Source organism: Candoia aspera, chromosome 1 (genome assembly GCF_035149785.1).
Source record: "Candoia aspera isolate rCanAsp1 chromosome 1, rCanAsp1.hap2, whole genome shotgun sequence".
Classification (NCBI taxonomy): Eukaryota; Metazoa; Chordata; class Lepidosauria; order Squamata; family Boidae; genus Candoia; species Candoia aspera.
Window position 1 is genome coordinate 42,794,540 of NC_086153.1, and position 14,256 is coordinate 42,808,795.

Below are 14,256 nucleotides of genomic sequence, written 5' to 3' on the forward strand. Positions count from 1 at the left end.
TAGAGAGTGAAGATAAATGAAATCAGTTCTGCAATAGAAAGGAGAAGGGGAAAATGATACGTAAAACTCAGACAATGTAAACTCCCATGTCTAGTATTAGAAATATGGTATGCATTTGTTTTATCACTTGCTTTGACAATCCAAAACTATTTGTTATGTATTATAATGGTATAATTCATCTTAAATGTTCTAGTATAATTACATTCTTCAAATGAATGTAATATGCATTGAATTAGGATAGCCAGGACCCAGTCTTAAGGCTTTTTAAACGGCGATATTATATTCACACAGTACATTTGTGGCCTGTCCATTTTGCTATTTCACAGGTTTTCCACACTGTGGAATGACCTGTGACATTCCAGATATAATGACAGATAATACAGAGAACAGTGTATAACAACTGGAATGGAAAGTGACATTAAGGAATTATCTGGAAAACATCTTTGGAGATGAAACAAAGTTAGTTGCTATTGAAAAGAAGAAGTGATAGAATTAAGAGAGTAAAAATAGACTATTTTTTCATCACATTCTGTTGGATTTTTTTTAGTGTTCACACACTTTCATTAAAAATATACCATCCATCCTCAGTACAGGAGTGACAGATATTTGCTGTAATATGTTTAGCACCTGAACTGGTCCTATTTGATTTGGTGGCTGGCGTCGTCTTGTTTGCTTTACCAACTGACAACAGATTTCATTCTGAAGCTCTGGATGTGTGAGACAGACTTGCAATGCACTTTGGGCCAAAGACACATGGTAGTCAATAGCAGGGGAATCCACAGCAGCATTGATAAACAACTGGCATGTCTAGAAAAAAGCATAACACAGCTGAATTTCAGTTCTGTATTTTAAGTTTCAATAATAACTATTTTGGAGGAGTGCTACATCAACTCTGGTTTCATCATATTAGGAAACCAGTTACTCAATGAATTTGAATAATAAATCCATGTCAGCTTTAGATAACAAGTACCTACTGGGTAGAATGAACACTGAAAGAAGGAAATCAGTTCTTTGTCCCTTATTGTTGTGCTGGCTAGCTGGTGATGCTACCATCTTTTTTATCCCCACCAGATTCAAGGAAGGGTGAGAAAACAAAACCATTTCCACTGGCTCAACTAGGATCAATTGCTATTTAGCTCCTCATCTCCGCAGATCATACAAAGTTATGCAATGTTGTCACATTTGTTCTTTGAGAACTGTCTTGTCTATCCTGATTGACAGTGACGGAGGTCTTTTACATTATTACTTCCTGTTTTCCATAAACCACATCCAACAGATATATAACTTAGAGTGCAATCTGATATACTTTTTTTCAAAAGTAAGCTCTGCCTTTAATGACTATCCTTTCAGGGTCTGGAGTGTGATAAATAACTGCCAAAAGAGAACTTCCTTCATAGTTATGGAGCACTCTTCTTTTGTAAAGTTGTGAAAAACAATCTTCAGAAATATGGGTATGATCATCATACTTCTAGCATTTAAAAGCCAGAGTTGAATTTTTGCTCTGAATCTTTGCTGAAAACTGATCTTGCCTTATTCAATTGCTAGTAAATGTGTTCTTGACTGCTGGTTCAAGGAGATTTGGATTTTTATAATTTAAGCTTCTTGTTTACACAATTGCCTTTTGATGTAGTATGCATCTAAAATTTCTAAGATAGACTGTGCTGTAACTTCCAATAAATTAAAATTAGCTAGCTTGATTTGTTAATTATTGCAGTAAAGATAAAAAGGATCTAGAGAAGAAATGTTGGGAGCATTAGGGTTTTTCTTTTTTAATTATTTACATATTTTACAGGGCTTGTAAGCCATTCCAATCACAAGTGACTCTGGTTAAATGGCTGAATATTTATATTACAAATTATAAAATTAACTTTAACAGATGTTCCTCTTCACTGTATATATACTGCAATACATAATTAAATTTTACATAATTATAAACAAGATATTTTAAGGGAAAAATTCTGAAAAAGTTACTATTAAAAAGGAAAAGTCACATCATGGTTACCTTGAATAATTTTATAGCTTCTGTTTGCAGGGCCTCTGATGGAAGGGTTGTAAGAGGAGAAGTAATTCCATCTTTGCTATGACAAAGAGTAGGATGCCTCCAGATTTGAGAAGCTGGAAATTAAAAAGGGAGCCATGTTTTTGCAGTAACAACAGAATGAATTACCACACATGCACATGTACTCCTAAAAGTCCTTAGTTGTAAAAATGTAGTAGTAGATTGGCCTAATAAAGAGTTCTGGCTCAAAACTTTCCACACTTTTTAAATTAACTGGTGTCATTTTGATTGATCCTATTGACCCAATTGCCTTATAGAGAAAATTGGATTTCTTTCCTCTGCATCAATGCTATATATGCTTTAGAGAAGCTGATCTACTCCAACAGCCCCCCAAATTAAATAATACATAATTTGCAGGGTTTTTTTTAAATAAAGGCATAAATATAATGATATCAAGAAATATCACAAGATTTTAGAGTTCCCCCCTGAAATCTTGCAAAACTTTAGGCAAGATTTCTTGTGAGAATGCTAACATAGCCTATATGATTTGCAATTTCGTGAAATAATTACCATTTTTAAAAACTATCCATGTTATACCCACAGATCATCATCAGTAACTGTGCTACAGATTGTGAAGAACTGAATTAAGAAAATGACAAATCACATGGGTCATTATATGATAAAATGTGTATGGGCTACACCAGTATGTGCATAAACTCTAGCTTGTATGTATATCTTTATGAAAATACTTATCGTCGAGCATTATATCAACACAAACTATTCTGAAGCACACAAAATTCATTTCCACGTTTTTTACCATATTATTTCATCACAATATTGTGTAATTGTGTATTTGAGAAAAGCCTGTGAAATGCCATTTTATTTCTTGCAAATGGGCAGCACCCACAAAAGTGTGTATGTTGCTTATTTGGATTACAAAGTAGATAAAGCTTCAGTATGCCCTACTTTAAAGTTCCAGAGAGCAATATATTACTCTCTTACTGAAAATGTTAATATGCTCCTGCTGCACTCCTGTCTAGTAAAAATCACGATGCTACTGACAATGTCAAAAGTTTAAAGATTTGATTAGTTAATTGGGCTGCAGATTGTCTACTAAGTCAAACTATGACAGCTAACTTGAAAGGCAGTTTAAATAACCCTAATACGGCTATGTGAAAACTAAAAGAAAAGTACTGACAGCATCCCATATATATTAAGTTTTCATTTAGAAATATTAGTTCAGTGTTCCTGCTGTTACTCTAATAAATTATATAAGAGTAATGCATTTTTTCTCAGATGTGCATGCCCATGAATAATTAGGGACCATCAAGAGTAAAGTTATGGTGGAATTACCCTGATGTATCAGTTTCTAGATGTAGTATCTTATGCTATACAACCTATTTCCAATAACTGAAAAATTAATCCACTTTTATAAATACTTAGATTATATCCCACATTAATTCTAATGAAAAGCACAGCTAAGAAAATGGCTGTCACACAGGCATCTGCAAGGGGAGGCAGGTAATGCGGGTAAATGATGAAATAAGTAACATGATCTCTCTATCCCTTTTCTGCATGTGCCATGGTGTCACATGCATAAAGAAAACAACATGGATCTTGCGTCACAATGTTGTGATGCTCATTTCCTCAGCCTTGAAATCATTTGATTGTATGGACTTCTGGGATGCCATCAGATATTGATTGACAGCTACTGATATTTCTCAAAGCAATAGGTAAGCGTTATACAGTTTGGGAATGCAGGCAAAAATGCCATAGTTAGATTTGTTGTTTATAAGCTATACTGTAGAGGCTTTGAATGAGGTGAAAGGTCCCCTGTGCAAGCACTGAGTCATGTCTGACCCTTTGGGGGACGCCACTTTTGCAACTTTTTCTTGGCAGACTATAGCGGGGTGGTTTGCCATTGCCTTCCCCAGCAATCTGGGTGATCGTTTTACTGACCTCAGAAGGATGGAAGGCTGAATCGGCCTGAGCCGGCTACCCGAGAATCCAGCTTCCACTGGGATCAAACTCGGGTCATGGGGAGAGTTTTCGGTTGCAATACTGCTGCCTACCACCCTGAGCCACAAGAGGCTTTGAATAGTGTCCTTTTATTTGTGATTTTTAAAAAAAACTATACTAGAATAATAGCTAATGGGGCTGCACACACTTTGCAAGTGATTTTAAGTTTTTTTTTAGAAACTCATACAAGTATTTCTTTGCTCTTCATTTAACCAGCCTGAAAAAATGATGCTGCTGCTTTAAGGACTCCATTCATTAAAGTTAATGTGGCTCTTAAAGCAGTAGCAATTGTACATCCTGATAAATAAGGATTGGTAGCAGGAAAAGATATTGGCTTACTGGGTTCTCCTTCAGTATTTAACAGTTTGCAGACAAGCTGTTCAAACTCTGTCCCAACATTTATATTTGTGCTTCCAGCAGCAACAGTGAGATAATAGAGCCAAGTATCCTAGGAAATCAAACATAATTTGTTTCATTCAAAGCTCTTTTTTAAGAAAAAAAATATGAAAAGCCGCTGATCAAAACATTTAAACATAACTTTAATTTCAAAAATAAGTAACTTTTCTACAACTCAGTTTAATCAAAGTATTAATTATATTTGTTTTATTTCTTCCAGGAACATCAACTGAGATCATCCAATACAAATTTACACTGCAGAGTGCAAAATAAGTACATTTTCTTAGTGTATAATAAAGTACTGGTTTCTAGTACCTAATCTTTGAGTTTACATCTGAACCCTGATTCGTCTTTCAGTTTGTAATCTTATATCAATTTACATAGGAATAAGCTCAACTGAACTTAATGGAATCTTCTTCTGAACAGGAAACTTACCTAATTATTACAGGCAACATTTTCATTTGTTAGACAACTGGTAGTGCAAACAAATTGGTAACAATAAAGTATAAAATTGAGTGACAGATAAGAAAATATTATCCCTCACTCCAAATAGCAATTTAATTATCAATATGTAAGGGTGTGTAGGTGGACAAATTCTAAAATGACAGAAGAAAGAAACATATAAGATAGAGGTGTATGCATCAAATGTGCTGCAGAAAATGAAAACTAAAAAACCTAGTTTCAGAAAATCTTAGAAACTTATTGGTAAGTAATCACATCATTGTCCATCCTCCTGGCACATAACTTTTTCATATACTTTATGGCATACTTTAGTCAATTACCCAAACAAAAAACGTCTGAACTCATTTGAAGATAATTTAACAAGGTTACTCTCTCAGATAGTCATTCTGTTCAAATGTAAAGTAAATCACAATTTCAAGAAAGAACTTTGTCTTCTCCTGGTCACAAGTACCCACTCCCAAATATAAATTCTAATTCTACTTTAGACACCACAAACTAGCTTGTGATTTAAACAAGTTATTTTCAGAAATGATGGTTTGGCTGGCTTCTATCTTTCTACAAGTTTCAACTTCTCCTTGCAGCTGCTCCTAATGGAGGGGAAGCAGAATGCTCTTTGGAGGTAATTCTTGTTATTCTAAATTATTATGTAGAATATTTTTAAACCAGCTAAGTTCCACATAGTTTATTCTTCAATATACAGTTTTGGGGTTTTTTTTCCTGCAAATAAGTGATAAAAGCTGTGATGCAAAAACTTGGGACAATGGAACATTTGCTACCTTCTCATACTTGGATCCTATTAGAAGATAGGTGGGAGCTTGTTCCTTTGGATGGATGACAATGGTAAAATGTGTTGATAATAGGCTACGACCACTGGCCTCATAATCTTCATCTGAATCACAAGATCGATCCACTTCTTCAACTTTAGCTTCTAATAGTTTTATCTGGCCCAAGGGGAACTAGAAGTAAAGGCATTAATGTTAGAAAGGAGCTGTATTACTTAGCATCATGGAAAACTGACAGAAGTATATTTAAACATACAGGTAGTAAGTTTAACAACTTTGTGATCTCAAGCCAAATTTATGCAATTACTGCCAAATTAAGATAAGGATCTTGTTTTAAAACAGGCTCCAATATGATTCCTATTTTTCATACAAACCAGAACATTATATAAATGGTTGGGCTGCTAGGGCTATAATAATCCTTAAATGTTTTGTCAAGCGTATATGTAATGCATGATTCAGAATTAGACGTAGAAGTGTACAACTAACAGATGTTGTGAAATCATGCTGTATTTTATTTCAACCAATGAAGCCGAATGCAGATGGTTAAACTTAGAGATAATGATATCAGTTAACATGTAGTTATATCAGAAGAATAGGACATGAAGGAGATTCCAAATGGCTTGCCTCACACTTAATACAAGAGTTCCTGCATATTTTGCAGAGATCTGCAGTACCCTTATTCTTCCATTTCTCACCAGACTGGCAGGCCATACAGACCATTTTTACATCCCCCTACTAGTCTTTAACTAACTTTCTCATAACACAGAACGTTTCCAAGTTCTTTGCATGAGACAGCATGCAAAATTGCCAGTACAGATTGCCAGCTAGAGCTAATCATGAGCAATACATGCCTAATTACTAGATTGTTCTCTTTAATTTCCAGTTACAGTATGTGGTTTTATAACTTCTGTTGTTGAAGCTTAATTTTAATGTATTTCTTCTAGCTTTTTATATAGCACATTATATTACCTTATATTTTATTCATTACTTGGATTTTAAATGCACTCTTATTTTAGTTAATCTTCCAGCTTTTTGTAGCTTCATAGCAGATTTTAACTTTTGCTCTTCCATTTTTTAATTCTATAGTCACTGTCCTTACAGGTTCAAGTCACAGACTTTTTAATGTTATAGTTTCTGATTCAATAGTCTCTGCAGTACTTCATGCTTTCAAAGACTGAGATAAAATGTATTGTATTGTATGGTCAAAGAAGGAGATAAGGGAAGACTTTACCTATGGTTAACGTTAAGTCATTACCCAGCAATAAATGAAAAAGTGCCTTGGGTCAATTCTAACTTCAAGAGTTATTTTATTTTCTTGCACAGTCAGTCTTTTAATCTTTCCTACAGAAGGTAGAGGCCTTGCTCTATAATCTGTTTGCAGGTTGACAAATGCTGCCTAAGTGGAGCTGGCACATTTGTTTGTTTGATTTATAGGGCCACCAATCATGGCTTTTTCCTAAAGCTAAGGCACCAGTTCCTCCCTTCATCCATGTCCCATCTCTCCACTGCCATCATGGTGCTACTGAAGAGTCCATCTAGCTATAAAAGAAGTGTATACCTGAACTTACACAAGAATTTTCAGGCTTTATGAATCAAATTGAGAAAGAGAACTTGCACAATAGCTAATACAGGAAAAACGAAACTGATAACCAGGATAATTCAAAAACATGTTTCCATGCTATCCTTATGCGTCCCATTCATTCTATCTCATTGTTGTTTATTCGTTTAGTCGCTTCCGACTCTTCATGACTTCATGGACCAGCCCACGCCAGAGCTTCCTGTCAGTCGTCAACACCCCCAGCTCCCCCAGGGACGAGTCCGTCACCTCTAGAATATCATCCATCCACCTTGCCCTTGGTCGGCCCCTCTGTCATGAGTGAGGATGGCGAGCAGGGGGCTCCCATCCAGGCTGTAAAGCGCATGCGTAGTACTGAGGAATTAGGTGGCCATTCAAAGAGACACAGATCGGGCCCGCCTTAGTCTTTGGGGTTTATATGTCTGGGTTTTCCCACGCTTCTTCAGTTTGTTAGGATTCTTTGTTATGTAGCAGTAATAAAACACTAGAGATCTACTCCTTGTCTCAGCGTGGTTCCTGGCTGTTAGGACACCCTCTTCCTTTTGCCCTCCACTCTCCCTAGCATCAGCATCTTCTCCAGGGTGTCCTGTCTTCTCATTATGTGGCCAAAGTATTTCAGTTTTGTCTTTAATATCATTATTCTATCTCATACTGCAGGCTTTTTTTGGAGTGATGCATTTATTTGATTTACGCTATAGCCACATTTCTCCTAATACTTGGCTCATTTTTTACTATTTGTTATGTACTGATCATTAGCATTAATAAAACTACATATCTAATTAAAAAATATGAGCCTGAATTTAAAAGGAACCCCTGCAAAACAGAAGATTAGTTAGAAGAAAAGTTAAGGGCCACACTAAAAAACAGACCAGGCCAAGGGAAAAAGAAAATCAATAATCCAAAATGAATAAATATAACTTAAAATAAATTGCTTGCAGAATCAGGCTATTTGTAAAACTAAGTGATTTCCCACGTATGTATACACAACCCTTTTTCTTATACTAACCATCCTCTCTCTCAAATGGATATATACAAACATCTATACAAGCACTGTGCAGTGGAAGAGGACTGAGGAAATATGGCACCATCAAGCATAAACCTTTGTATGTTTATTCTGTAGTGAATCTAGTATGCATAGTGCTGCTATGCTGGGGATGGATCTCTTTAGCCCTCCTTACTCCATATAAGATGGGGCGGAAACCAATGAACAGATCCCTGGGATATTAATGTTTGTCTTTTCCTTTTGTTTGTAAAATAGAAATTGGATTACATAGACTTTATGCTAGGCTTTAAGCATAATGCAACCTATGTATGCTTATTTTATAGTAAGCCCAATTTAATATATATTCTTATTCTCAGGTAAATATTCTTATAGACATTTACCTTATTCCCAGGTCATTATGTTCTAGTCAGCACATTCCCTTTTTGTTCTCCTCCACAGACAGACAATGAGCAACTATGCAATGGATTCCCTGTTTATCTACACAGGCTCTCCATTTTCTAGAATCCTAATTCATATTGAGGGCCCTCAAGGACAGCAGAGGCTCCCCACTGCAAAGACATTCATGTTCTACATGTCAAGGATGACAAGAGGGGGCAGGACTAGTTTGCTTATCCTGCTCCCTCTTGAACCAGTAGCTACTCCCTCTCTTCTGTTTCTGTTTCTGACAATTGTTTTCATATATACCTTCTGCCCATTCACTTGATTCCAAGAATGGCTTCTCTATTCTCAGGGAATGTGAGACAATCCCAGCAATTCACAGGTATTTATTTAGGGGAGAAAATACTTTCCTCTTGGGTAACTACAGTAGGCTGAAAACAAGAGAAATTGAATAATTGTCTGGATGTATGTTCTTACGCATATAGACCATGTATGTGTGCATGGGGATCCGTTTTAAACACACTTACATATGAAGTACACAGTATATAGTACAAAACTTCAAAAGGAAGTCTCTGAAAAAAACAGATTAAGAAATAACCTGATATACAATCATGTCTCCCCAAAGTAACTTATAATTCCTTAATAGATTGAAAAAAAATACCTTGTTTTCTTGGCTGCGGAAATAATACAAAGTTTTCCCAACCAGCATACACCACACTGTCTTGGAATATCCATGTTTCACCTGCAAATGAAATAATTATTTTATATGGAAAGTAAATGAAAGGTTCCTTTTTTATCCTATATTTAAAATACAAAGGATTACAGTATTGGGCTACAGTACCGTAACAACAAAGCCGTAGTTCTTAACAACAACAACAACATAATTAATTTCAATCTTAGACCAGTACAAGAAGCAAGGTACTATAATTCTGAAAATTCTGTTGAAGCAGTGGTAAAAAATAGTGATTCTGTTGAAGCAGTGATAAAAAACAACTATGTAACTGAGTTATTTTGAAAGTTGAACTTTAATATACATTACATGTAAAACTGGAATGAAATATAAAAACAGTAGCTTCATTTGAACATGTAAGAAATAAGCTCCTTAGCCTCTTCCTGAGTTCTCTTCCTACCTAGATATGATTCACACCAGTAGTTTTCATTTCTATTTTAGGTTAACTTTCAGGCACAGTTTTTTCCTGTGACACTATGGAAGCAAAAGCTGGACTTGGAAGAAACAAGACAGAAAGAGTATCAATGCAGTTGAACTTCAGGCGCTAGACTGAAGACTTTTAAGGATACAATGGGCAGCCAGGAAAACAAACAAATGTAAATCAAACTGGAATTCTCACACAAAGCATTAATGACCAAGCATTAATGATTATCACATTTTGGACACATCATGTGGAGACCCAATTACCTTCAGAACTTTTCATGTTGGGAAAGTTGAAGGAAAAAGATAAAAAGGACGGCCAGTGGCAAGGTAGATGGATTTGATTATGACAGTAATGAATGCACCTCTAAGAGACCTAAGCTGAAGTCAGATCTTTCTGAAGAGAATCTATCCATGTGTCTAAGAGTCAGCACCAACATGATAGCATTTAATCAATCAATTAATAGTTTATAGTCCTGTTGAAACCTAAGCAACCTAAATTTAATTATGGTTACTTGAAAAAAAGGTAGCTTCATGAATAAAGGCATTACATGGCAAATGACATTTAATCTAAGGCAGAAGAAAAAGCTTCTGAATGTAGCTGCAACAGAAGAGGAAGAAGGATCACAGGAGTTTAGGTTTTATGTTATACTTGGGGAACCTGATAAAAAGTATCCAAAAGTGCCTTTTTCATTACAATGCTTTCTCATTTATATATATTTTTAAAAAATTCTACCTCCCCGGTAATGTTTTACTCCTACTTTCTGCAAGTCTGCTTGGAACACAAAGAGGGATTTAAAGTGTTAGATTAATCTTAAATCTTTTCCAAAAACTGGCCTTTTATTAGCTAACTTTTTAAACTAACTAAAAAGAGTAATAGCTAACTAAAAAGAGCAATGGATTCTTAATACCATGCCAGTGGATACTTTTCTCCAGAAATAAATAACATGAGAAGATTTCTTCATAAAGGAAGAAAAAGAAGCATTACATTTTGTACTCATGCTTGATGATATCCCAATACCTAGCGGATATTATCTGCATTTTAAAAAGCTTCCTGATTAAATCTACCAATTAATAATCCTGAAACTAATCAAAGCAAATATTTGTAGCTCAGGGTTGAACTGTGGAGTCCTTGGTGCTCTCTGAGCCTTGTTGTTTTCTTACAGATGTTTCATTGCCAGACTAGGCAACATCTTCAGTGCAAAAAGGGAGTGGGCCTTGCTCTCAGTTTATATACCGTGGCTTGCCCTGCTTGTGCTGGTGGGGGTGTTGTTCTCTCCTTGGGAGTTCTTTGATTGGGCTGTTGTTTGCTGCCTGGTTGATTGCCTGAGCTGATAGTTCCTTGATTAGGGTGTATTGTGCTGTTTGATGGTTCATCTGGTGTTAATCCTAGTGTTGATTTTTGCATATCTGGGTGTTGATTGCTGGCAAGGGAGTGTACTGGTGTTTTGGCTTTTCTATTGTCTCTTTTGAATGGTATGTAAATGTGGTTATCTCTATGTGTCTGTTGATGGCTGCTTTGTCTGAGTGCCAGGCTTCCAGGAATTCTCTGGCATTTTTGGATTTGGCTTGGTTTAGGATGCTCACAGTTTCCCAGTTGAAACTATGGTTGAGTCTGTCCATGTGTTGTGAGATTAAGGAGTTCTCATCGTGTCTTCTGACTGCTGGCTGGTGTTCGTGGATGCGCTCTGCTAGTCTTCTGCTTGTCTGTCCTACATATTGGCTGTTACAGTCTTTGCATTGTATGTTGTAAATAACTCCTGTTTTTTTCTTCTTGGGCTATTGGGTCTTTTGGGTTGCTTGATGTCTTTTGAAGAGTTTTAGTTGGTTTATGTGCTACGGTGATGCCATGTGGTTGTAACAGTCTGTTGGTGGTTTCTGAGATGTTTCTGATGTATGGCAGTGTTATCCTTTTCATAGTTTCCATAGGTTGGGTTGTAGTGGGTAGGGTGGTGATGCACTTTTTGGTAAAGTTGAGCGGGTATCCATTTTGTTGGAAGATGCTGGGCAGATGTTCTTTTTCTTTTTTCTGGTGTTCTGGGTTGCTGCAGTGTGTAAGTGCTTGTCTGAATAATGTTCTTACACAGCTTCTTTTGTGGGAGGTTGGATTGTTACTTTGGTAGTGGAGCACTTGGTTGGTGTGGGTAGTTTTCCTGTAGACTTGTGTTTTAACTCACCATCATTTCCTCTACTGATGAGGATGTCCAGGAATGGTAGTGAGTTGTTGTTTTCTTCCTCCCTTGTGAATTTTATTCCATTAAAGATGTTATTGATGGTTTTGTGGGTTTCTTCCAGTTGTTTCTTTTGTATTATGACAAAAGGGTCATCTACATACCGGATCCATACTTTGGGTTACATGTGTGGGAGCGCTATCCTTTTCAGATGCTGCATTACAATCTCTGCTATAAGTCCTGAAATCGGTGATCCCATGGGTGTTCCTTCGATCTGTTGGTATATTTCTCCATCAAACTGGAAGTAGGTTGTAAGGCAGAGGTTGATGAGGTCCATTATCCTGGTTATTTCTATTTTGGTATATTTGGCTAGGTCAGGTGTGTTGTGCAGAACTGCAGCCATAGATTCTTTCGCTAGTGCCGGGTCTATGGATGTGAAGAGAGCTGTAATGTCGAATGATACCATGATCTCATCTTCTTCTATATTTATGTTTTTGATTTCCTGGAGGCACTGTAGTGGGGAGTTGATCGAATGTTCACTCTCCTCTGTGAGGTGTCTGAGTTTCTTTGTAAGCTCTTTAGCTATGTTATATTTGGGAGTCCCTGGTAATAATACAATGAGCCAAAGTGGTATGCCTGGCCTGTGTACCTTGGGTCGTCCGTAGAAACGCGGGAGGATGGGTTCACTGCTTTTCATCCGCCTCTGTTCTTCTTGTGTAATTTGGCCTTTCTTGGTGAGGTTGTTGAGAATTATTTTTACCTGGTTGTCCAGTTTCTGTATGGGATTGGTGTTCACTGGGGTGTAAGTTTCTTTGTCTTCAAGTAATTCTTTGGCCTTTTGTGTATATTATGAACTGTCCATAATGACAGTGGTGCGACCTTTGTCTGCTGGGAGGATGATGATGGTTTGGTCCATCACCTAAAGATAGACCAAACTATCATCATCCTCCCAGCAGACTGGAAACTGTGAGCATCCTAAACCAAGCCAAATCCAAAAACGCCAGAGAATTCCTGGAAGCCTGGCACTCAGACAAAGCAGCCATCAACAGACACATAGAGGTAAGCAACATTTACATACCATTCAAAAGAGACAATAGAAAAGCCAAAACACCAGTACACTCCCTTGCCAGCAATCAACACCCAGATATGCAAAAATCAACACTAGGATTAACACCAGATGAACCATCAAACAGCACAATACACCCTAATCAAGGAACTATTAACTCAGGCAATCAACCAAGCAGCAATCAACAGCCCAATCAAGGAACTCCCAAGGAGAGAACAACACCCCTACCAACACAAGCAGGGCAAGCCATGGTATATAAACTGATAGCAAGGCCCACTCCCTCTTTGCATTGAAGATGTTGCCTAGTCTGGCAATGAAACGTCTGCAAGAAAACAACAAGGCTCAGAGAGCACCAAGGACTCCACAATCCTGAAACTTAATAGTAATTCAGAAATTCTCTGATGCAATTAATAAAATCAAAATACCTAGTTTTCTAAAAGAAGGCTCTTGAAATATAAAAACAAAATAGGAATATGAAGAAAAGAGTAAGGTGGTCTTTTACCTTAGTCAGCAAGCCTTTCACCGCTGGTTTAACATCTGGTTGAATAAAAAGTGGGCTTGCGGCCTGTACTTTAAGAACATTCTGTAATACTTTGATCCATTCTTCTAAGATATTTGGGGAGTCTGCAGTCATGTAATAAGTTCGTTTTTCTGTAGTCAGCTGTGGAGCAATAGAAACAAAACACTTTGACTGAAGGTAACCAGATCATTTCTACCTATATGCTCTTGATTGGTACCTTTGTCTGAAGTTAAGGCTATTAATGTGTTTATAGTTAAATCTCATCTTTGACAGGAATTCAAGGTGCTCTTTATGGGTCTTCCTCAACCATATTTTATTTGCATTAAAACCATATGAGATCGTTAAGGCTGATGTGACTGGTCCAGGATCACCCTGTAAACTTCATGGCTGAGTGAGATTTGAATTTGGGTCTACCCAGTCCTAGTCCAAAACTCTAACCTATAAGCAATTGGTAGGAATTTAAAATTATCAAAATCATTTAATATGGATGTCTTAATAGCTGTTTTTAATAATAAATTATGATTTAATTTCTTCAAAATTCCTATGGATGGCTCACAAGGACAGGAGCTCATTCAGGTAAATTTGAAGGCATTAGAGGTCAGATTCAGAGGGAAGATCCTCATTGGCTCTTCTTCTTGGAGTAAAAATGGGATGGAGGGTAGATTTGGAAAAGGAGGTCAGTCTATTTCTGTCCCTTTCTCCACTATGGGCAATAATCTCAAAGATAATCTTCT

The 14,256-nt window shown here is 36.7% G+C and overlaps 1 protein-coding gene across 1 annotated transcript in view; it reads right to left on the bottom strand.

Annotated features, from left to right (window-relative positions):
- Nucleotides 1–14,256, bottom strand: part of PLEKHH2 (pleckstrin homology, MyTH4 and FERM domain containing H2) — a 70,336-nt gene that overhangs the window by 12,832 nt on the left and 43,248 nt on the right. The window contains exons 14-19 of the mRNA XM_063302883.1: nt 13,505–13,663; nt 9,277–9,357; nt 5,653–5,832; nt 4,358–4,466; nt 2,003–2,115; nt 628–807 (exon numbers count right to left, since the gene is read on the bottom strand). Of these exons, the coding sequence (XP_063158953.1) occupies nt 628–807; nt 2,003–2,115; nt 4,358–4,466; nt 5,653–5,832; nt 9,277–9,357; nt 13,505–13,663 (822 nt within the window). The remainder of the gene's footprint in view (nt 1–627; nt 808–2,002; nt 2,116–4,357; nt 4,467–5,652; nt 5,833–9,276; nt 9,358–13,504; nt 13,664–14,256) is intronic.